Source organism: Rattus norvegicus, chromosome 2 (assembly GCF_036323735.1).
Source record: "Rattus norvegicus strain BN/NHsdMcwi chromosome 2, GRCr8, whole genome shotgun sequence".
Lineage (NCBI taxonomy): Eukaryota > Metazoa > Chordata > Mammalia > Rodentia > Muridae > Rattus > Rattus norvegicus.
Genome location: NC_086020.1, coordinates 54,947,121 through 54,970,711, shown reverse-complemented (window position 1 = coordinate 54,970,711; position 23,591 = coordinate 54,947,121). Strand labels below are relative to the sequence as shown.

Genomic DNA, 23,591 nt, shown 5'->3' with positions numbered 1-23,591 from the left:
AAGGATTTATTTGTTTCTGTTTTAAATAAACACACACACACACACACACACACACACACACAACAGAGACAGAGAGAGTCAGGTAGGTAGGTGGTTAGGTAGTTAGTCAGAGTCTCAGAAATAATATGATAGACTGAATACAGACATGGTGGTCCATGCCTGTAATTCCAGCACCAGAGGAACCGTGGCACAGGCAAAGTGATCCAAACTAAGAAAGAGCAGATGACCAGTCTTGGGTTGGGCTTCCTGTCACAGCACCACAGTGTGTTCTTCCATGCTTCTGAAAGTACGCTATTGTTCTACTTGGTCATTTACACACAACAAATCTTTATGAGAACCCTGTTTTATATAATGTGTAACTCTACGATCGTCATCTCTGTCTGGAGAAGAAGAGTCCAGGTCTCATCAGCATAAGGAAGAAAACGAAAGAGTTCATCTACACGCCGTCTGAAAGGCGAGGTCACCTTGAACTGCTTCTCTGTGGAACTCCAGTGAGTATCTTAGAAGACTTGGTTCCCCTGTGGACCCTGAGAGCCTTCGAAGACTCAGAAGCAGAAGCACAGAGCCACACACTTGACAAGAATCTCATCCCTTTGTAGCAGCTGATAATTAGTATGGTCATAGTGCTAATCAGCAGTCAGCACTAATTCCCCAGTGCTTGTCTCTCTCCCTGAACTTCTTAGGAAAAAGAGATAGGGAGAAGGGAAGAACAGAAGGAAGGAAGGAAGGAAGGAAGGAAGGAAGGAAGGAAGGAAGGGAGGGAGGGAGGGAGGGAGGGAGGGAGGGAGGGAGGGAGGAAGGAAGGAAGGAAGGAGACTTTTAGAAGTATTTCAGAAAAGGTGGAAGTTATACAGCAGATGGAGTTCAGTAGAAGAATGCTTGTCTAGCAGGCATGTGGGAGATTATCACAAAAGTACCCATACAACTAAAATTCAAAATCAGTAAGGGAGGCTGGAGAGATGGCTCAGGAATCAGTTCAGTTCCCAGCACCCACATCTGGTGGCGCACAGAACTGCGTGTAACTGCAGTTCCAAGGCGCCCAAGGTCTGTAATTGTGGTTCCAAAGGATACAGTGATGTCTAACCTTAACAGGCACAAGCATGTATGTGGTGCATACAAAATTATCAGGTCCTACACAAAAAGACAGTAAAATAAAAAAAAAACAAAAACAAAAACCCTATCTGGGGTGTTTTCTTGAATTTACCTGGGGGTCAAAGTACCCTGGTGTCAAATTCTAGTTCAGTCAGGACTGAGGAGATGTGTCAAAATTATGTAACCACTGAGCACGTCTCTGTAGGGAGGTGCTATTTTGGTCTAAGTCAGGTGAGGAGCTTACAGAAGGGCTAAAAATGACAACTGTCAATTGTCTCCCAAAGACAGTTAGAATGAAGCTATATGCCTGGCTACAGGAAACACGTAGGCTGTGCCACCTTCCCTTCGGAAATGACACCTTTTATGCGTTCCCTTTGAAGACAGCAAACCCAAGATGTCAACTATTGGAGCTTAATGTTTAACCTCACGCCCCCCGCCCCCACCCCTGCTGCCACATTAATGATTTGACACAGGAAATCTGTGACATGACCGTCGCCATCGCAGATTCATGTAGGTCGTTAGATTTGTTGAAGATTTTCGAAACGGCTTTATGAATCCTTTCCCTTCCTTCAAAGCTCATTCCTTTCATTCTTTCTTCCCCTCGACAATATCTTACCATGTAGGTCTGGCTGGTCTCAAAGTCCTGGGCTTAAGCAACCCTCCTGTCTCCATCCAAGTAGCTGGGACCACAAACAAACACCACTATCCAGCAATACGTTCACCTGAACTGCAGTCCAGTCTGCCCATCTGCAGATTCAGAGATTACTTGGCAAGTCAGGGATCAAGTGCACACAGTGGGGCAAGGAAAAATCCCAACGCCTGTGGCTAACTGCACCAGAGGATCCTCAAAACCCACCTTAGCATCTGCAAGGCAGGCCCTTAAAGGAAGGTTTTACCTTTCTGCCTTAAATATGTGCGTGCACACACACACACACACATGTACACACACACACATCAGCTCCTCTACTCACACTGTGACCCTTAGAGTCAAGAAATATCTGTGTCCTTGGCACTAATTCTTAGGGTTTGGCAACTGGAAGAAAGTGTATTGCTGATAACGTCTACCTTCTTCCTTAGATAGGCAAGTTCAGACGAGATCGGGCATGTTCAGGGTGGTATGGCCATAGACAGATAGGCAAGTTCAAAGAGGCTCTTTAAACTACACCTAGTTAACCTCTTCCAATATATTTCATAAATGAAGTGGTGTTTTCTAAAACCAAATGCATTGGTGGAGGGTTTCCCTAGAGTGAGCAGAACCCTGGGTTTGAGCCCCAGCAGGATACCTGCAATCTCAGAACCGGAAGCAAAAGGGTCAGAAATTGAAGGTTAGCTTTGACTATACACCACATTTGAAGTGAGCATGGGCTTCAAGAGATCCTACCTGAAAAGAAAAGTTCCTGTGCCAGAGGCTGCCCAATACTGAATACATAAACAACCTTCATGTTTGCACAGACTACCTGTGAGAATGAGGGGCCACAGCACGTATAGCTCAGACTTCTACTTAGTCTGGGGTATTTTAACCAAGCTTTGAGTCACAAAGTAGTTTATTGGTGCACTCTCCTATCTTCAGCATTTCTGATAGTAAGATTGAGTGAGAAACACAATGATTAAGGATTTTGATGAAAGGAACAAATTTCTTGGGGTGCAAAATGTCTTTCTGTGTAACGTTTCTCCTGTTAACATTTCCATTTTAACCTTCAATTTCTTACACCTAACTGCTGAAGTCATACTCCATGGGGACCCTAAATTTCATGCCCTGACTTCATTTCTAACCATTCATTAACACTACTATTTCCTTTACCTACATCTCTTTTCCTTGTCATCCAACAAGGAACTTGGTAAAAAGTATGTGTGTGCCTGTGTGTGTGTATGTTTGTGTGTGTGTGTGTATGTGTGTACGTGTGTGCAAATATATATATAGTGTATGTATATACGATATAGTGTGTGTATATATATTATATAGAGTGTGTGTGCATGTATATATGGTATGTATGTGTGCATATATATATCATATAGTGTGTGTATATATATACTGTGTGCATGTGTGTATATAGTGTGTATATACTATATAGTGTGTGTGCATGTATATAGTGTGCATGCACATGTGTATATATATAGTGTGTATGTATTATATATAGTGTGTGTATATAGTGTGTGTGCATGTATATAGTGTGCATGCACATGTGTATATATATAGTGTGTATGTATTATATATAGTGTGTGTATATAGCGTGTGTGCATGTATATAGTGTGTGCACATGTGTATATACATAGTGTGTATTATATATAGTGTGTGCATATATATAGTGTGTGCATATATATAGTGTGTGCACATGTGTATATATAGTGTGTGTGTATTATATGTAGTGCATGTGCATATATATAGAGAGAGGGTATGTGCATGTGTGTATATATATAGTGTGTGTGTAAATTATATATAGTGTGTGCATATATATAAGGTGTATATTATATATGTATATATATGGTGTGTGTGTATGTGTCTCTGTGCGTGTGCACGCGCGCGCACACGTGCGCACGGGTGTATTTGCATCTGCGTAGGGAAGAGATGTGCCACAGTGAACCTATGGAGGTTAGAGGAAGGACAACCAGAAGTAATAAGTTCTCTCTTTCTACCATGTAAGTCCTAGAGATGGAACTAGGGTTATAAGCCTTCGTGCAGCATTTTATCCATCTCACTGGCCCCAAACACTGTTTTTCTTTTGGGTTTTTTTTGTTTGTTTTTTAAATATAAGTATTACCTTAATAATAGAGTGATAGAGAACTATACACCCAAGTGGTATCTAAATGTCACCACATGACTGTTAAAGAAATCGTGACATAGAAAGGTTGATACAGCCTACCTTAGTATGGAAGTTTGGTAAACAAAATCAGGAAGTCACAAAAAAGGGGGAAAGAAAACCAGTTCGGAGGAAAAGGCAGCAATATTAGGTGACTAGCATGCAAGCTTGCCAGGAGTGTGGCATCTCTGCCAAGAGGAATCAGCCTATGTTCAGCATGAATTGATCCACTTAGGACCTACCAAACTAGAAATCTTAGGGTGGCACTGCAACTAGATTTAAAAGCCTGAAGGTAATTCTAGGTCATGCTACAGCTTCAGGCAATGAACTTGTTCACCATGAATGGAAGAAGCAGGGGATAGGAAGAGAGGGACAGAGAGAGGGAGGGAGGGACAGAGAGAGGAGGGACAGAAGGAGGAATGGAGGGAGGGGCAAAAGGAGGGAGGGAGGGAGGGAGGGAAAGAAGCAAGGATGGAGGGAAATAAGGAGGGACAGAGGGAGGGAGAGAGGGAGGCAGGAAGGGAGGGACAGAGAGAGGGATGCTGGGAGAGAAAGAAGCAAGGATAGAAGGAAATAGGGAGGGAGGGAGAGAGGGAGGGAAAAAGCAAGGTGGAGAGAAATAAGGAGAGAGGGAGAAAGGGAGGGAGTGAGAGAGGGAAGTATGTTAAGTAAGTACACACCTGTACTTTCAGAATTCTGTAGGCTGAAGGAAAGAATCGTGGGTACCAGGCCTTCCTGGCCCCCCTAGCAAGATCCAGTCTCCCAAAAACAAAAGCACTTTTAATAACTATCTCCGTTTACCTGTAGGCTGTGTTTAGCTGAAAACTATTCAAGGTTACTCAAGGTATCCTCCAGGTTCTCTCAGGAGCGTATTATGTGGGTATTCTTTGCTGAGCAATATGCAACGTTGAGGGAGACAAAGGACTGATGTATACCATGGCCCCAGTTAAACAAGTACACAGGTGTTGCAACTCAACAGAGGAGGGATGACTTAAGCGCTAAGCAAGCGGTTAGACCAATCAATGCACGAGCTGGAAGAGTGCTCCAGAAAACAGGAGTCCGGCTTCTGTTATCATACCTGTGAAGACTAACTTTGAACTGTGCCATGAACTTTTAATATGAAACAGCAAAGCCCATAATTATAGCTCATCCACCTGGAGGTTTGCTGGCTTGAGAATTGGTTTAATGATTGTATTGAAAGTGGGGTAGACTAGAGGTGAATAAATTAAACTTAGACAAACATGCACTGTCAAAAGAATGTTTTTGACCTTGGCCCAAGGACATCCCAGTGTCCTGGTTTTTGCATCCGCTCCATCACTTGCAGCAGGCTGGCTGGTGGTCAAGTACGCTTTTAATGTTTTATACATCCAAATCTGCATGCAATTACCCAAATGCCTCCTATGAGGAATTTAACAACGCAATGATTCAGTCCTGAACCACTCCCTTACACACGCGGGAGTAGTGCGACTTCTCTAGATTCTCAACACTCAGAGATTGGAGGCAAGGGAATGAGCAACAGGGAAAGGAGTTCAGAGCACACAGGGCAAGTGCGATGCATTCTTAAGTTCAGAACTACACTTTGAAACCTCTCCAAAGAAAATGCTTCATTTGCAGGTTCAAGGAGGTTCCGGAGCAAACTGAACCCACCAAGGTGAACCCACCCTCCTGGTGCAGAATTCTTGTCCGGCACTCAGTTCCTTGGTCCCACACTGAAATCCAACCCGAATGTGTGCCTAGAGGCTAGACCCTCTACAATGTATAAGCAAAAACACCCACCACCCGCTGGTCTGCTAGGAGGGCGACTCTGGAAACCCAATGGGTCAGGAGTTTGTTTGTTTGTCTGTCTGTCTTTTACGGTCTTTGAAAATTGCAAGTTTCTAACCCAGAACTGAGGGGGACTGTGAGGGGCTCAAAGTAAAGAACCGAGGCGTTTGCAGACTGCAGCGGGGAGGCCTTTGCAAACTGCAATTGAGCACTGCCAGCCCTCCATCCGCTTCCAACCGCTTGGCAGGCTAACCGCCCCGTGACAAGCGCTCCAGTCCGGGTTCCCCTTTCTACCGCCATATAGGGAAGGGGAGGATGGGGAGCGGCAGTCCGCCTCCGGCGCGCACAGCATCCGCCCACTTGGCGGTGAACTTGAGCCAGCAGAGCGGTTAACCCGGCCCGGGGTTCTGGGCCTCAGCCGGCGCCAGCAGCTCCCTCAGGTGGGGCGCAAGCCTTAGCGCGCCGCCCTTCTCCGCTCGGCTCCTTCAACCCGCCCTTAGCTAGGGCGGCGGCCACAAGGACCCCTTCCGAAGGGCGTCGGCCGGGAGCCTGAAGTCTGTCCGGGCGGCGGGAGATGGGGACGCAAAGACCAGGGACGCCGGCAGTCCCTAAGGCGTTGCAGTGTAGCTGGGTGCACAGAGCTCCGACCGCTTCTCCAGCGCTGCAAGCACAGCTTGACTTCATCTCGCCTCCATCGGGGAAATGGATGGAGAAGCAAAGACAGACAGACAGACAGCCGGCCGGCGGCAGGGCTAGCCTGAAACCCGAGCGCCTCCGAGCCCCCACGGAGCTACAGATGCCAGATCCCCGGCTGGAGGCGGTGGAGATGGGCAGGGCAAAGAATGCGCGCGCCGTTCGCATCTCGTCCGCGCTTTTCCCGCGCGTGGCCTTCCTTTTTCCCCACCACCTTCAATTTACCTTGTGCAGGGCGCCCCGCGAGTTGCGGGCGGAGGCGCAGAGCCGAAGCCCGGAGGACAAGAGTTTAAGAGCCGCCATCTTCGGACCCGGGTGCAGGAGTGGGTAGCAAGGTGGCGCGCGCGGGAGTGCGTGTAAGTGCTGGTTGCCCGGGCCCGCGGCGGCGTCACCCGCTAAAGAGAGAAGGGAAGGCGAGCCGGGGGGCGGGCTGGAGGCTCGACCGCACGTCAGTGACGTCCTCGGGACCTCAGAGCGGTGCCGCCCCTTGCCGCCGGCTGGCTTGTCAAGAAGCTAGACAGGGAGGGGCCCACGGCGAGGAATGGAAGCGCTGCACAGCTAGGACGAGCCTGGCGGGTTGTGCCTAGACCGGAGGTGCTGAGCTCTTCGGCAAGCACACCCTCAGCGGCCGGCGCTCCACTCAGGCTGGAGGGGGAGCAAATGCCTGCCTTCCCCTATCGCAAGACTTGGCATCAACTAGGGTTTCGGGTTCCCAAGGGGCTGGAGGGTCTCTTACTGAACGTCTTACTTTTCCAAGTCGCCCTCTGGAATGAGTACAGGTACAAAGGGTCACTGATAAAGATCTCCTCCCAGGTCTAGACAGCTCACGTTTCTAACATTTCTCAACCACCCCCAACTCTCTTCAAGTCTGGTTTTGCCCTTAGTTTCCTCAGAAACCCAGCAGCAGTCTGACCCTCACGAGATGTGACCTGCTTAACAAACTGAGGGACAAGATTAGAACTGGGCCCTTGTTCCCCATCATCCTAGTTTGTGTTTCAGAATTTTCCTGGCACCGGAGTCCCAACAATTCCAGAGATTACACAGCACGTATAAACACAGAAGTGTCTGTCTCCTCTCCTCCTCGTCCTTGGTCCTGTTGCATAACTCTCCTCACCTTGTAATGCTCTTCCTTTTTAGTTTTGTTTGAGAAAAGCCAGACAAGGCTTCTGGGACACAATGAACACACAAATGCTAGGCACTTAAATTTAACTAAAATTCGGTAGTGGATTAACTTTGTCTTTTCGGAGGTTTTTGTTTGGGGGGGTTGTTTGTTTGTTTTTGCTGCTTTGTTTTGTTTTAGAAGAATCTCTAGATCGCTTAGGTCCCCTGAAACTCTATATATGGCTCAGACTGACCTCCAAACTACCCTCTGTTTGGGCAGCCTACCCCAGGGTGTGTGCACTCAGGCCTGGCTCAGGCCTTATCCTTTGACTGGCACCCAATGGTCACGAACAATTTCTTCAGGATTTTCTATGCTCATGGCAAAGTGAAAAGACCACTTGGAAGCCCAGAAAATCCTTTTAATGGATTAAGAACTCACCGAGTCCTGGAAGAATGATTTAAATTTGAGGTAATGCAAAACCCAGGACAATACTAAACGACTCTTCAACTTCCTCAAAAAGTACACTAAGTAAAACATAAAATAAATATTAAAAAAAAAGAAAGAGAAAAAGTACACTAAGACACTGAAGGATGAACAGCCCTATTTCATTAAAAGCTGTCTACTGGCCTAGTGAGATGGTAAAGACATTTGCTTCCAGGATTGGCGACCTTCAGTTTGATCCCCATGACCTATGTGGTAGCAGGGGAAGAACTAGTTCCAGCAAGTCCTCCTCTGACCTCACACATACTGTGGCTTGTGCATTCATTTCATATAGGCATGAAACAAATGAATAAGTAATTTTAAAATCTGTCCAGAAAAGCAACTCCCTCCTCAGTACTCCCTTAACTCAAAACTGTCTCCTGTAAAGATTATGATTTTAACACGGAAATAAAATATCAAGTTAAAGTATCTGATGGCATAGGAGATGTTAACTCGGTAATCCTAGGTATTTTCGGGCACATTTTAATAAGCTGTGAAGAGTTCAAATGTTCACACTGAAGTTCCCTGACCGGGAGCCCTAACATAGCATGTGGCGGCTGTTGTGCTGCAGTTTATAGAAGGAACAGCACAAGCTAGCAGTGCACTTGCTCTTCCACTTTTTCCCATCCATGGCCACGTGAAAAGGAAAAAAAAAAAGCACTGGCAACCTAACGTGTAGTCAGTCATCTGACTCATTCTTCTTGGCTGACCGCATCGTGTTGCTCCTAGATGAGGAAGATGGGTACTTTAAATTTTGAATTCTGTGGAATTAAGGCTCTTGGAAGAGAAAAAAAGGGGGGGGGGGGACAAACAAACAAACAAACAAAAAAAGCAGCCTCGATACTCCACAGTCAGAAGGCAGAAGGGAGCTGCCCTTTGGTAAACCCACGGCTTCATTTTACACCTGCACAGCAATGTGTGAGACATCAATTCAGCTGGAAAGACTGTTTATTTTGCACCAATCTTTTTTCCTGATTCTACAAAAGCCATTTTAATTTTTAACTTGCGCCTAAAAATTCCGATTCTTTTAAATTTCTGATTAGTAGGACCATTTCCCTCTCTCATTTGTGTGGGCGTGGAGACTGGGGACTGAATCTAAGGCCTCCGGCATGAGCACTCAACCAATGAAGTATATCACATGTTCTATTTTTCAAGTTGCCCAGCTGAACCTTAAATGTATTCTGTAGTCCAGGCTGGACTGGAATTTCTAATCCTTCTGCCTCGGCCTCCCAAGTAGTTAGGATTATAGGCCTGCAACTGCAGGATCATCTTCCTCAATCTCTGAAAGGCAGTTTCTAACTAATATTCCACATTCGTGAGCCTTTTCCTTGTGAAATCTTATACCACTTAACTTTTGCACTCTTAAAAAGCAGGAAAACCCAAATTCAAAGACTTTAAAAAGAAAGGTTCCACACTGGTGATAGGAAAGTGTTGTGTTCTGAAGTTGTGAGTTGAGGTGTCCTTCACCAAGGAAATGTGGCCTGCTGGATCGTAGTCAGGACATTTCTGCTTGAGAGATTTCACTTTCAGTCTCCTGAAATATAGTGCCATAGCCCCACCCTTTGCTGAAAGATAAGACACTTCCCTGGTGGTTAACAGCATGTTCCTCCAGGATGAAAATCCAGGGCGTCTGAAGACTTTTTTCAAATGTTGTCTAACTGGCTTAACTAGTAATAGGAGTTTTATCTATATGGTGTGAGGCAGTTACAAAAATACATAAATACCTCATTTTATACAATAGTCCTTTAAACAGTAGGGGAAACAAAATCTTTCATTCACTTGTCCTCCAGTAAGAAAACAAACAAGGAAACAAAAATTATCTTAAGTTTCATATAAATTTGCAAATGTAAGTATTGATTTTCTATGTAAATCGTTATGCCTTGATTTGCCTATTTTGTTAACTTAACATTTTGAAGTTCCTTTGAAGCAATAAATGTTTACTGAACTTTGTTTAACTAATACATTTAAATGAATCAGATTTTTTTCCTATTATATTTTTCATAGGAGAAAATGAAAATAGATGAGTTTCACAGCCAGGAAAGCGTTTGTGAAAATGAGAGTTGTGTTAAGGTACTAAGAAAATTTCAGGAGGAAAACACAGCCATCCAATGCACTCCCCTTCACTATAGGACCCACTCTGGAGTCTCAGCCTCTCCAATGTTGGGGAGAGACTGCCATGATTGACTTTTATCTCTCTGAAACTGTAAGCCAAAAAATAAGTTATTAAGCTGGAGAAATGGCTCAGTGGTTAAGAGCACTAACTGCTCTTCCAGAGGTCCTGAGTTCAAACCCCAGCAACCACATGGGGGTCACAACCATCTGTAATGGGATCCGATGCCCTCTTCTGGTGTGCCTGAAGACAGATGCAGCATACTTATATATAATAAATAATTAAACAAATAAATCATTAAAAATAAGTTATTTCCTTCCACAAGTTGCTTTTGATCATTGTGTTTTATCACAGTAACAGTGAGCAACCAATACAGACGTTGGTACCAGAGTGGGCTGTCCCTGTAAAGCACTTGACTGTGTTGCTTTGAGGAGGAATATGGAAGACTGGAGATTTGAACTATAACAGCAGCTGAATATTTTAAGGAGAGCTAAATGGTAATCCTAATAGGAGCCTGAAAGATAGCCACGCTGAGAGCAACGAGGGCTATGGAGGCCCAGCTCAAGAGGTTTCAAAGAGGAAAACTATTAGCCACTGAGCTCCAAGCCCTTGTGATATTTGGGCAAAAAAATCTAATGGCTTTAAGCTTTGATCTGAACTTGCCTAAGGGAAAAATAAAAGTAACAGAATAATTTCTTTGGTGAATAAAATTTCAAGACTACATAGCATTGAGTCTGTGGTATGGTTTTTATTAATAATGCTTCAGATCTATAATGGAAAAGAGACAGAGAAATACAAAATGTACAGTTTGGTGAGAAAGGGGGCATTGGGAATGTTACAACAAGGCCTGCACTGAAAGAGGCTACAGTTGTTAAGGAGTTAAGTTCCGTTATAGAGAGGCCTGCTCTGCACTGGAAAATGGTTAACACTCCACCCTGCTAAGCTTGTAGATGTTGACAGGAAAAGGACAAAGAGGTTTTTTTTGTTCCTAGAAGGCAACAGCAGACAAAAGCAGCTGCTAATGTGGTTCGGTGGATTCCTCTCATGTTGATAGCCAAACTTAGGTTTCTCAATATGCATGAAGGAAGTCAAGGCTGGATCATAGATTCTTCTTCATGGGCTTCACAGAGTTGCTGGGGCCCAGAAATGTGTGGAAGAGGGGTGGCTACATGAAGGCTTCGAGAAGGTCAGAGGCTTTGAGAAAGCATTGCCTGAAGCCGTGAACTTGAAGCTCTTGCAGTAAAGATCCCAACATTTCAGTGGTTCAGCAGCCATGGCTTACCTGCTGTGACAATCAAAGCCATGTTTTAATGACTGTGCATAAGAGATCCAGGAAACAGAAGAATTCTTCTTTCCCCAAGGACAGATACTTCAAAAAAGCCAGAGGCTATTGTTTAAGGAATATAACAAGCCACATGTTTTCACACCCCTAAACAAGTGACCCAACTGTACCAGATGTGTTGATCACAGGTAGGCTGAGGTAAGTCAACAGGAAGTTTGTCAGGATATATGCTTGTCCTTGATTGGACCTTGATTGGCCTTGTGGGGTTGCCTTTTTAAGCCTCTGCAAGATGATTCATGGCCATTTTCTGGGGAACCTGGGTTAGAGTCCATCCTCCTGGCCAGCATTTAATTAACGATTGCTTCATATTTGGCTCAAAGACTGTGGGGGTGGTCTTATTCCTAACTGGTGAGATTAACACTGCCAAAGAGAACGGCACACAGTGTGGAACTGTCCAGGAGAGCGATGTATGTTGCAGGAAACAAAGCTGGAGAAAAGAGGCATCTAAGCCCCTTGATATCAGATGTGAAACTACAGATCTGGTATTTACCCTATTGAGTTCTGATCTTACTTTGTCATAGTATTTCCACTTACGTTAGTCTATATTCTGGGTGTTATACATTGAACATATGTAATTTGTGTTTTGATCTTACAGGGGTTACAGTGAAGAGATTTCCTTGAGCCTCTGAAGAGACTTAGAGCTTCTGAGTTTGACAAAATATTGAGGCTGTGAGAAACAATGAGGAGTTTTGAAATCAGACTAAAGGAATTTTGCATTGAGATATGGTTGTGAGCATATGGAGGCCGGGGAGTGCAATGTAACGGTTTGAATAAGAAATGTTTTCATTAACCTGGGAATTAGAGCACATGGTTCCTCAGTTGGTACGTTTGTTCCGAGGTTTAGGAGGCATGGTCTTGTTGGAGTACTGGTAAGAGGAGTTGGACGTATATATCCCATCTACTCCCAGTCTGCTGTCTGCTTCATGCTCATGATTGTGGTGCGTTAGCTCAGCTTCCTGTTCCTGCCTCCATCACCACTACTGGTCATGCCTCCCCACCGTGATGGACTCTTACACCCCTGGTAGCACATGCCAAGGTAAACACTTCCTTCTATAAATTGCCTTGGCACACAGCAATCTAGTGCACTCTAACTTCATCATAGGACACCTGCTTTGGCGCCCTATGTGGAGCCCTGGCTGTCCCGGAACTTGCTCTGTAGACCAGGCTGGCCTCAAACTCTGCCTTGAGATCCACCTGCTTCTGCTTCCCAAGTTCTGGGATTAAAGACGTGTACCACCACTGCCTGGTGTGCCTTTGGAATTTTATAGGATGAGCTCACACGGTTTCAGAGCCAAGCGTTGGCAGCAAACCAACAAAAACACATGTGACTGCTGTGCCTTATACTTGGTAACAAAGATAGAAACTGATCTCACACAGTTCTAGGTACAGAGAGCCTAAGGTCTAAGTGACAGCAGATTCTGTGCTTTGCATTCCCTGCAGCAAGTTGTAGCCTAACTTAAGAATATATTTTCATAACCAATAACTGAATGCCAGCCAGCCTCAGCAGCTATATGCCAGTCAATCATAGGCTGACCAGGCTGTTTTCCTATGATGCAAATAACCGGGGGCACCGTGCTCACAAAAGGCCAAGCTGAGCTGTGATTAATCAAGGGTATTTGTTTTTTCATGTCTTTCTACAATTAGTATCTGCCTACCTTAGGGAGTAGGGCTCTCTGAACTACTCGTGACTCGGATGCTGCCTCATCAATGAATCTTGTTCAAATAAACTTCTGGCTTTAATTTGTTTAATTTTTTTCTCTTATAACAGGTTCCTCATATGGGCTGATTTATTCTCTTTATATCTTTTTTTTTCTTTTTTCTTTTTTTCGGGGCTGGGGACCGAACCCAGGGCCTTGCACTTGCTAGGCAAGCACTCTACCGCTGAGCTAAATCCCCAACCCCTTCCTCTTTATATCTTTATAGCAGAAAGTCGTGTCCTATCTTTTATGCAGGCAATAATTCCATTTCATAGGAACCCCACCCTAATGTCATAATCATTTTTGAAAAGCTCCACGCCCACATGTTATTACATTTGTGATTAGGATTCAGCTTCTAAGGTGACAAGGGGTAGGCAGTGCATATTGAGATCAGGGCTAGGATTTCAACTTACTCACACACTGGGAAACAGCAGGCAGGATTCAAACTCTGTGCTTAGTATGAATCTTTCTGACCCTTGGCCCCTACTTCCTGAGACGTCTTTGAATTTCACACCAGTTCTCCAGTTTGACTAAACCTGTGCTGTTTCTGGGCTTCCGGTTCCGTTTCATTCATAGGTAGATGATTTTGAATCTACCCTAAGTAAACATCGCTCCTCTACTGCAGTCAAGCATTCCTACCATTTTCATTTCAGACGCATACCCGGTGTTTTTACAACATTTCCTGAGCATTTTGAGAAGTCTTTGAAGGTACCAGGATGGGCACAAGAGGCAGGTGAAGTCTGTGAACCAGATGGGCATTAATAATGTCTCAAAGAACCCAGGGATGAACTGGCCGCTGACCTTTATCTCAGATGAAGATATTCCTTGGAAAATATTAACTGTAGTGACCGAAGAGACGGCTCAGCAGTTAAGAGAATTTGCTACTCTGGCAGAGCACCTGTATTTTGGTTCCCATCACCCACGTGGCAGCTCATGTTTGTCTATAACTCCATTTCCAAAGAATCTTGTGCCCTCTCTTTGCCTCCACAGGCACCAGGCGTGCACAAACTACTCTTACATACACACAGATAAAAACATCCATACATGTAAAAATAAATAATTATTTTTTAAAAGAAAAATCTAACTGTAAAATTTCCAGACCCTCAGGTCACCCCAGCAATCTCATATAATTAGCGTCCTGCTTCTGATTCTGAGGTAGACAGAATCTGTTTCTGTCAGTGCCGTCACACCGTGTCTCCAGCATTTCCTGGAAAAGACTTCCATTGAAGTTTTGTTTTAGTCTTCCTATTCTTGGATTCGGATTAATTTCCAATGCCACTGAGTCAGAAGTTCCTGTCAGCCTCACAGGGTAAAGTCTTAATATCCAGTTATGGCCAGAATTTTAAAAGCATGCAGCTTTAAAAGGCCATCTAATTTTAAGGACTCATCACAGATACTGGGTGACATTTGAAATCGAACTGTTTACATTTAACCGTTATATCAACTACAACCTAGATGTCACTTGTGTACCAAGTTGTGACGTATCTGATTTTATCACATTAATAATTAGCTGATCACACAGTTTGGAAGAGGCATCAGGATAGTTTTCCCACCATCTCAATTTCTGTATTTGAAAAATATAGAAATAAAGTCATCCATAAAATTATCTATTTTTATTCCCTGTTTTATCAGTTAGCTGCCTGAATATTGGCTTGTTTGTATAATATTTGGATGCTCTGGTTAGGCATACATACTGTCTGTGGTGTTTGATGCTGATCGTCAACTTGATAGTCTTGAGAATCAGTCAAGAAAGCAGTCTCTGAGCAGACTAGGTTAATTACGGAAGGAGGACCTACATTAAAAGGAGATGGTGCCATTCCCTGGGGTTTCCTCCTGGACTGAGAAGCTGGATAAACACAAGCATTCGTTGTTCTTTCTCTTCTAACATGAGGAGATAATGTGACCTTCTTCATGCTGACACTTGCCTTCAAACTGAGAGCCAAAACAATTCTTCCTCAACATGCTTAAAAATATTTTATTTTTACTATTATCATCTTTAGTATTATTATTTGCATGTATGTATGGAGGGAGTATTTTTACCATCTACCATGTGCATGCAATGCCCAAAACACCAGAAGATGTCAGATCCTCTGGGACTGGAATTATACAAAGTTGTGAGCTGATATGTAGGTGCTGGGACTTGAACCTGGGTCCTCTGGAAGAACAACCAGTACTCTTAATCATTGAGTCATCTCTCTAGCCATCCTGCCCACTTCACTTGCTTTTTCTCTAGAGTTTTATCACAGTAATAGCAAAGTAAATAATACCCGAATATTATTTCTCATCACAGCAGGGTAGTTGTCCAACAAGTGTATATAAAATATGGGAGGCTGAGGTAAGGGAATCCGGTTGGGTCATGCTGGCCCATGTCTGTTCTGCCACAGGGCATGGTCACTTGTGGAAGCAGAACGAGGAGAGTTTGACTGCGCTTATCCACAAGCTGCTGCTGGGGCTAGTGCAGGGCTCTAGGGAGGAAGCACTGAGGCACAGATCCAAGGTGGGAAAGCACACCACAGTCTTAGGAGCTGGTTCAGGGTCCCCAGGTCTGTGATGAGGCTGGGGCCATGGGGTTCTCAGGATCTTGGACTTCCAGGCAGAAAGCTTGGTGGTGGTTGTAGCTGGGTGCACAGAAAGGCCTTCTATGGGAGATTAGGCTGCAGCTCTGTAGGCGAAGGCCTTCTCCATGGCTCCCCACTGCGTATCTCAAAGAAAGAGAATGTCCACGTATCCAAACAGTTTATTGTCAAGTTAGAAAGTGGATGCCCAAAACCATACTCTACTTCTCAGGGTAGGCCTGAGATTAAATATATTTTGCAGGGAGGAATATCTGGGAAGGGAAGTTTATTGGCAATACCCTCCAGGCTTCTAGGTACCTCATTAGCATGGAGAACTCTATTTTGACTGTGGTCACACCTCTTTTCCTATTGTCTTGGGGTTGCCGCTTCTACATGGGTGTTGCCCTTACAGGACTGATGTCTACAAAGTTCTGTGGGGGGTAGGAGGGTGGAGGGTGGGGGATGATGCAGCTACATGACAGGGGCCTGGTGCTAGCAGCAAGCAAAGCTCCTATCCCTTCAGGGTCTCTGGGGTTTCAAGTCTTTAGCTCAACCTTACCAGGCTTCCTCTCATGATCCATGACCCCGCAGGGTCATATGTTCAAGGCATCCCTGGATTACATGATAAGACTGACTCAACACAAACACACACACACACACACACACACACACACAATGTGCTTAAAACCATGAAAGTGCACTATATATAGTTTCAGAGGCTCATTTCAATATAACTACTTCCTACTTGACATTTACATATAGCAACAGAAGGCACAGAGCTATTGACTATTGAAAGGAATATATTCTACTTGCTCCAAGTTTGTGACATCCTTTATTTAAAACATATGATGAGAGTCTAGGGTAAGCTGTGGTATGATCACAATTTCTTTTATATTATATAGCCAAACTCAAGGACAACAAAAATAAACCATAAGATATAAACCAATAGTTGCAATAATCATCATAAGAGATTTGTTTCTCTCATTGGTTCCATTTACAACAGAGAAATGTTCTTCCACTAAAAGAATATGGTATATTTAAACTATGAGTTATCATTTTATTTATGTATGTGTTGGGATTCTATGTGAATTACTTGAAAGGTCACTCTTACTATATATCTTTTTGAGCACAATGGTTTTGACTAAATCAATCAGCCTGTTTCTTCTTGCACATGCCAAAGACGTTATGACATAGAATCTTTGTTAATGACTTTTTTCCTTTGTCAGCTGAGCAAAGCTCCTGTTCGTCTTTCAGGACCAATATCTAGCGTCACTCCTGTATGAACCTTGACTACACTGAAGTCCACTTCCTAGGGAAACATTTTTCTCATACTCCATGCTCTTAGAGTCTTTTGTCACCTGGGCTCTGATCTTTTCAGGAATATCACTGTTGATTTTTATAGACATTGTGTCGTGGAGTTAATGCTAAGTACAGAGAAAATGCTTGTGGTGGTTTGAACACGGGTGGCCCAGGGAGTGACACTATTAGGAGGTGTGGTCTTGTTGCAGTAGGTGTGGCCTTGTTAGAGGAAGCGTGTCACTGTGGGGGTGAGCTTTGAGATCCTCCTCTTATTTGCCTGGAAGTCAGTCTTCTCCTATTTGCCTTCAAAACAATATGTAAACCTCTCAGCTCTCAGCCCCTCTAGCACCCCATTCCTGCCTGGATGCTATCATGTTTCCCACTGTGATGATAATGTACTGAACCTCAGAACCAGTAGGCCAGACCCAATTAAATGTTGTTCTTTATAAAAGCTGCCGTGGTTGTGGTGTCTCTTTACAGCAATGGAAACCCTAACTAATACAATGTTCAACACATGTCATCTTTATGGATGTGATTTGTCCTTTTCTCTATCCTGACATAATGCATGAGGTGTAATCTGTGCCTGACAGCTCACTTCTTTTTTTAGGTTCTTTTTTTTTTTTTTCGGAGCTGGGGACCGAACCCAGGGCCTTGCGCTTCCTAGGCAAGCGCTCTACCACTGAGCTAAATCCCCAACCCGACAGCTCACTTCTTTAGACGGAGCATCTCTTTCACAATCATGATCAAAGTAATAATTGTTCCCACATTCATTTTCTTTCTTCTGCTGACCACCATGTTCTTGGCCTTTCTTCTCTAGGATGGTTCATTTCTGGGTCCTTACAGTAATCAGTCCCTCTTACTGCCCTTTCCCCATGGATAGCCTGCTATAAAAGAACATGAATTTAATTAATAGTCACTCAATGTATTATTTTATATGTCTTTATTTTCCTACAAAGTGCCTTGTGTTTTTTTATTATTATTTCCTACTCCCTTTTGAAAAAAATTATAAGTAAACTAACTCTTTTCACGAGGAAGTAAGTAAAACTAAACATGAATGTTGGCAAACACTTCCTACTGGTCATGTTCCAAGACAACAATTGATGCCTGCAACAATACATTTCAAAAACTGGTGCCAAGATATTGTAATATCCTTTATTTACATATCATATTCCAGGCTAATACAGGTCAGAATCACTTATAACTACCTAACCTTTCAGAAAATGATTCATTTCATTATAGTTTATCATCCTGAGATCCTACCTTGCCACATGGAAAAGTAATGTTTAAGGTAGGCATAACAGGCAGTCTCCAAATTGTATTAAATAATGATGACAATCAGGTGTTATGTACTATCACATCAGAACAGAAAAGAAATCTATACAAAGGCAGGGAAAGGTAAGCACAAGATCACAAGACTGCAAGACCAAGAACATTCTCAAATGCTTAAACATAACTTTAAACTCACAAGATATATAGCTTTGGTGTAAGAGTTCTAAATATACAGTAGATGTGTCTGTGTATAAAGGCCCTTGCCATAAAGACCTGAGTCCACTCCCTAGGACCCACATGGTGAAAGGAGAGAATCAGCTTCAGCAAGCTGTCATTTAACTGCCACAGATTAACTGGGGTGCGCACACATATAAACACGCGCGCGCGCACGCACACACACACACACACACACACACACACACACACACACACTTTCAAAAGCAGTCCAGGTACACTAACAACCTAAATATTCATCTGTGTGGATAAATAAATCGTGGTATGCACCCTAAAAAGACATATGACACCGTGAGTGTCACTGTGAGGCTATGCCAACTGACATAGGGCACACAGAGAAACACATGAATGAGAACAGCAAAAGGAGCCCCAAAAGGAAACTTCAAAACAGTGAGACACTTCCAAAGCCGGCTTAACAGTATGCTGGGGCAGGACTACTCACTTGCTCTCCCTCAAACAAGATGGCTGCTTTCTTTCTCATAGGCTAGAATTCAAATTCACAGGATTTTCTGATTGGTTAGTGTGATTGTTTGGCCCAGGGAGTGGCACTATTAGGAGGTTTAGCCTTGTTAGGGTAGGTGTGTCACTGTGGGTATGGGCTTTAATATCCTAGTCCTAGTTGCTTGGAAGCCAGTATTCTGCTAACAGTCCAGATGAAGATGTAGAACTCTCAGTTCCTCCTGTACCACGTCTGTCTGGATGCTGCCATGTTCCCACCTTGATGATAATGGACTGAATATCTGAACCTATAAGCCAGCACCAATTTAACGTTGTCCTTATAAGAGTTGCCTTGGTCATGTGGTCTGTTCACAGCAGTAAAACCATAACTAGGACAGTTTAAAGAATAATTGGTACAAAGGAAATGAAGAAATCGAGGAGAAGATCAGCAGCTCTAGGCCAGTGGTTCCAGGAACAGGGGTGAGGATTCATGGAAATAAAAGTTTTACAAGGTGTGAGGGATTAAACACAAATTTATAAATATTGGTGGGTTAGCTGCCATTGATAGGAAGAAAATACTCTCAAAGAAGATTCTACTTATATTATATTCTAAAATGGTCAAATTTTGAGAAACATGATAAATATTGGTTTCCAGGGGTGTGATTGGGAGGGAAAGGAGGAACTGTAACAGGGCCCCAAGCTTTAGTACGCCCCCAGACCTTAACACAACTGACTCCATGATGGATGTGTTATTCAGGCCATATTACTCAGCATGTAGACAGTACCACCTGCCAAAATGAAAACAAAGACTTAATCCATCAAAGTCCATGGTTCTGGTAAAGTCTCTAAATGTACAAACCGTGCTTTTTTGGCTTCTGTAGTTCTACCTCTGGCTAGCTGTTCTTGTTAACTGAACTGTGAAGATCCAGAACATATAGTTCTTGAGTTTAAAAGCTTACCCTGGGAAAGGGTAGGGACTGCACTGGGAGCCATTGACTGACAGGTTAATAAAGACTTTCTATTGGCTTAAACCCATGTCTGAGCAGTCTTCTGATGCATGCCCCACAACAGAACTGCTATTCAAAGGGTAAGTAATTTAATCAAACAAGAATACGTACTAGAGATATGGTTGGCCTTGGATAATATCTCCTTTTTCCCATGTAACACAGAGAGGTAAACACCACAAATGCCCCTCCTTAGGATTTAAAATACCATATGAAACCGTGGAGATATTGAAGAAAGAAACCACTTCCTAGTTAATGTAATGGATTCTATTTCTGCCCTAGCTGGAGATAGGACATTCTGTTCTGCTCCAAAAATTAGATCCTTTGCTGTCGTCTTCTTTAACAGTTAGTTCAGCTAGGCTTGTAAACTGCATGGCCAGAAGCCTGAAGAAATAATCTCCCCTTAATGAGATAATGCACTTAGTCCTCAGAAGCTCCTCTGTGGATGCAGCTGCTTAAGGCGCCTTCTGTATGGATGGACAAATTAATTGTGACGTGCACATGCAGTTGCACCTCTGCTAACCCTGCCTGATTTCCTTAGCTCTGAGATCAGAATGGAAATGACAACAAAAAATAATTTTCACATTTTCTTCCATATTTTTCTTTCAGATACTGGCCCACAACCTAAACATGATTTCCTTTACACTCAGGACTTTCTCGTGCTTTCTCTGAAGCCTCTCTCCCTCTTTATTATGTAGCTGCTTTCCGATTCCCACTACTGAACAGGATGGTTTATTTTTAACCCTAACTCAAAACGCATGGCTTCCTTCGTTTCATTTTCCTGGTCCCATGAGCTGCTAAGATTTTCAGTTGGCCTGTTACATTGTTTTTCTTTCAAACGCTAATAAAATGCTTCTTCTGTTCTGGTTTTACATTATTTTACCCATGAGATTAAGAACCCAAAAAGGGAACTCCAATTTCCTTATTAAGAGAGAGACACTGTGTGTGAGTCCTGGCCTCAGTAATATATTACTTGGTTACCAACTTGCACTTGCTTTATTTTTAACCTGTAAACCCAGGGATAATTTCAAGTGATTAGCTGTGCTTCCTATTGAGTATTAATGTTTCCTCTCAGTGCCTGGAGAACAGCAGCATATGCTTTGTTATGCTTTGGATCTTAAACAGCCCTCAAAGGCCAGGTGTTGGAGATTTGGTCACTAGCCTACCTCACTGCCAGGAGTGTTAGCCAGACATAGGTCTGGCTGCTTGCTGCTGTCCAGCCAACATTTGGCAAAGAGAGGTGATAAGAAAGAAATAAGTTGGGGCTGGAGAGATGGCTCAGTGGTTAAGAGCACTGATTGTTCTTCCAGAGGTCCTGAGTTCAAATCCTAGCAACCACACAGTAGCTCACAACCATCCGTAATGGACTCCAATGTCCTCTTCTGATGTGTCTGAAGATAGCTACAATGTACTCATATAAATAAAGATAGTCTACCAAAAAGAAGAAAGAAGTTTTATTCTAGAGATGGAATGTGGGAATGGAGTTATCATTCCCTTCCCCTCCCAACCCCCATTTCAACAGAACTTGAGGAACTTAGATAAATGATAGGTATTAGTTAAGATGGGGAAAAGAGGTCTAGAGGCCTGTGGATTGTGGGGGATTCATCCAGCACATATGTAGCCCTTTTTATTTTTATTCTCTGGTCATGTAATGGCTTGAATATGATGAGTCACTCAAAAGAAAGATCATGTATTAAGAGGTCTGTCCTTGGCTCACGATGTTATTTTGAGAAGTTCTGGAAACACTAGGAGACGGGGCATAGCTGGGGAAAGTAGGTCATATTCTTGGGATTTAAATCATGTCTTTGCTCTCTCCCTGTCTTCTTCTCTGTTTCTTGTCTTCCATGATATGAGCAGGCTTCATACCCAGATGAAGAGCTACTGGTGGTCAGTGACTCATGAGGGAGAGAGAGTGTCAAGTTTCTCCAGGGAAGAGCTCTGTCACAGATAATCCAATCTCAAGTGTAATCCCTCGACACAAGTGCATACAAACAACATTAAACAGATTCACTGGGTTAAGTATGCAGGTATTCACACATATGTGTGTATAGGTATTTGCATGTGTGTGAGTGTGTGTGAGTGTGTGCGACAAGAATATTAAAGAGGGGATTATGAATTTTGGAGGGAGGTGTCAGACACAAAAGGAGCTGGAAGAGAGTTGGCAAGAATGATGAAATTGCACATTTTATGTCAAGATGCTTATTCTGTGAGAAGTTCACTTTTTAAAACAGATTACTTAACAACAGTCCAAAAAAATAAGTAAGAAGTACTAATCACAGAGACACATATAATATTAATTTTTTGGTAATTTATAAATATAGGCCATTTCTATTACCACAGAAACTGTACCAGACAGTGCTGATTTATCAAGCAGGAATAGAAAGGCTTTCTATCCCTTCGGTCAGGGCTTCTCATTCTGTAGGTTTTGACTCCCAAGGAGTTGAACAACCATTTCACAGGAGTCGCCTAAGACAGTTGGAAGCACAGCTTTTCACATTACAGTTCACAGAAGTGGCAGCATTACAGTTATGCAGTAGCAACAAAAATAATTTTATGGTGAAGGGGTTCACCACAACATGTAGTGAAATGGAAAAGTCCAGGAAACAAAGGTGCTGATGAACACAAGAGCAAGAGTCCCAGGGATGCAGTGGAGACCCGGGGTTGTCAGGATGCTCTGGGAAAAGAAGCTGAGGGTATAGAGATGAGGGTGTGGAAGCAAATCCAAATTATAGTGATCCCCCTAAGGGATAGGGAGTATGGCGGGGAATGACAGACTTCAAATGACTTGACAGAATGTATGTTGTTTTAAACCACGCAAAGTCAATTGCATTTGTCAGAGTTGATTAGGTTATTGTAGGCAATAAAGACTGCAATGCAAAGGAAGGGTACTTTGTGGATCAAGGATAAGGAAGGGAAGTGTCGTTGTTCAGGCTGCTATCTGATAGTATATTTTATAATGTACTCATTCTCTCACTATATTAAAGACGAAAATAGGAAATGCTGAGACTTGTACCAGGCCCAAGTACGCTAAAATAATGTCTAATCTCCAAAATTAGCACTAAAATTAAGCAATGGGGAGGTTTAGTAGATTGAATGATGGATCGTTCTCTTTGGCAGACGTGCTTTTGAGTGTTTGCTTTATGCCATGTTAGTGACCCGTTTCTGCTTATTCCTCCTTTTAAATAATATTTACCTGGTCCTGTCCACCTTCTTTCCTTCCTACTAATATCCTTGTCGAGCCTTTTACTCATGTCTTCTCACCAATTTTCTTCTCTTTACATTCACACTCCAAAATCCCTCATGCTCACTACCCATGTCTCTGCCAGAAATCTGATTTTGCCTGTGTCTAGCTGAGAGCCATTCCAGATGTCTCCAAGGCCTGCGTCTCTATACCCTTTCCCTGACATAAAGGGTTCCATAGTGTTTCCTCTGACAACTTTTCAAGTTTGATTTGTATTCAGGGTCGTGTGTGTGTGTGTGTGTGTGTGTGTGTGTGTGTGTCCGCACGCACACGCATGTATAAAGATGGAGAAACAAGAAGAGACTGTGTTTTCTAAAAATTACCAGACATCCATCGAACACTTGCCTGCTCTGTGCTTGACAAATTCAAAATGTTGCTCGAGTGAAATTGCTTTGACTACTGAGTATCTGAGGACTTGTACATCAGAGCTACAACCTCTGAATTTGTGAGTAAGAACTGCTAGGGAATATCTG

The 23,591-nt window shown here is 43.3% G+C and overlaps 1 protein-coding gene across 1 annotated transcript in view; it reads right to left on the bottom strand.

Moving 5' to 3' along the window:
* The window catches only part of Oxct1 (3-oxoacid CoA transferase 1), a 148,340-nt gene extending 141,592 nt beyond the window's left edge, over positions 1 to 6,748 (bottom strand). Inside the window, exon 1 of the mRNA NM_001127580.1 lies at positions 6,573 to 6,748. Within this exon, the coding sequence (NP_001121052.1) occupies positions 6,573 to 6,650 (78 nt within the window). The 5' untranslated portion in view covers positions 6,651 to 6,748. The remainder of the gene's footprint in view (positions 1 to 6,572) is intronic.
* Positions 6,749 to 23,591: the final 16,843 nt, after the last annotated feature.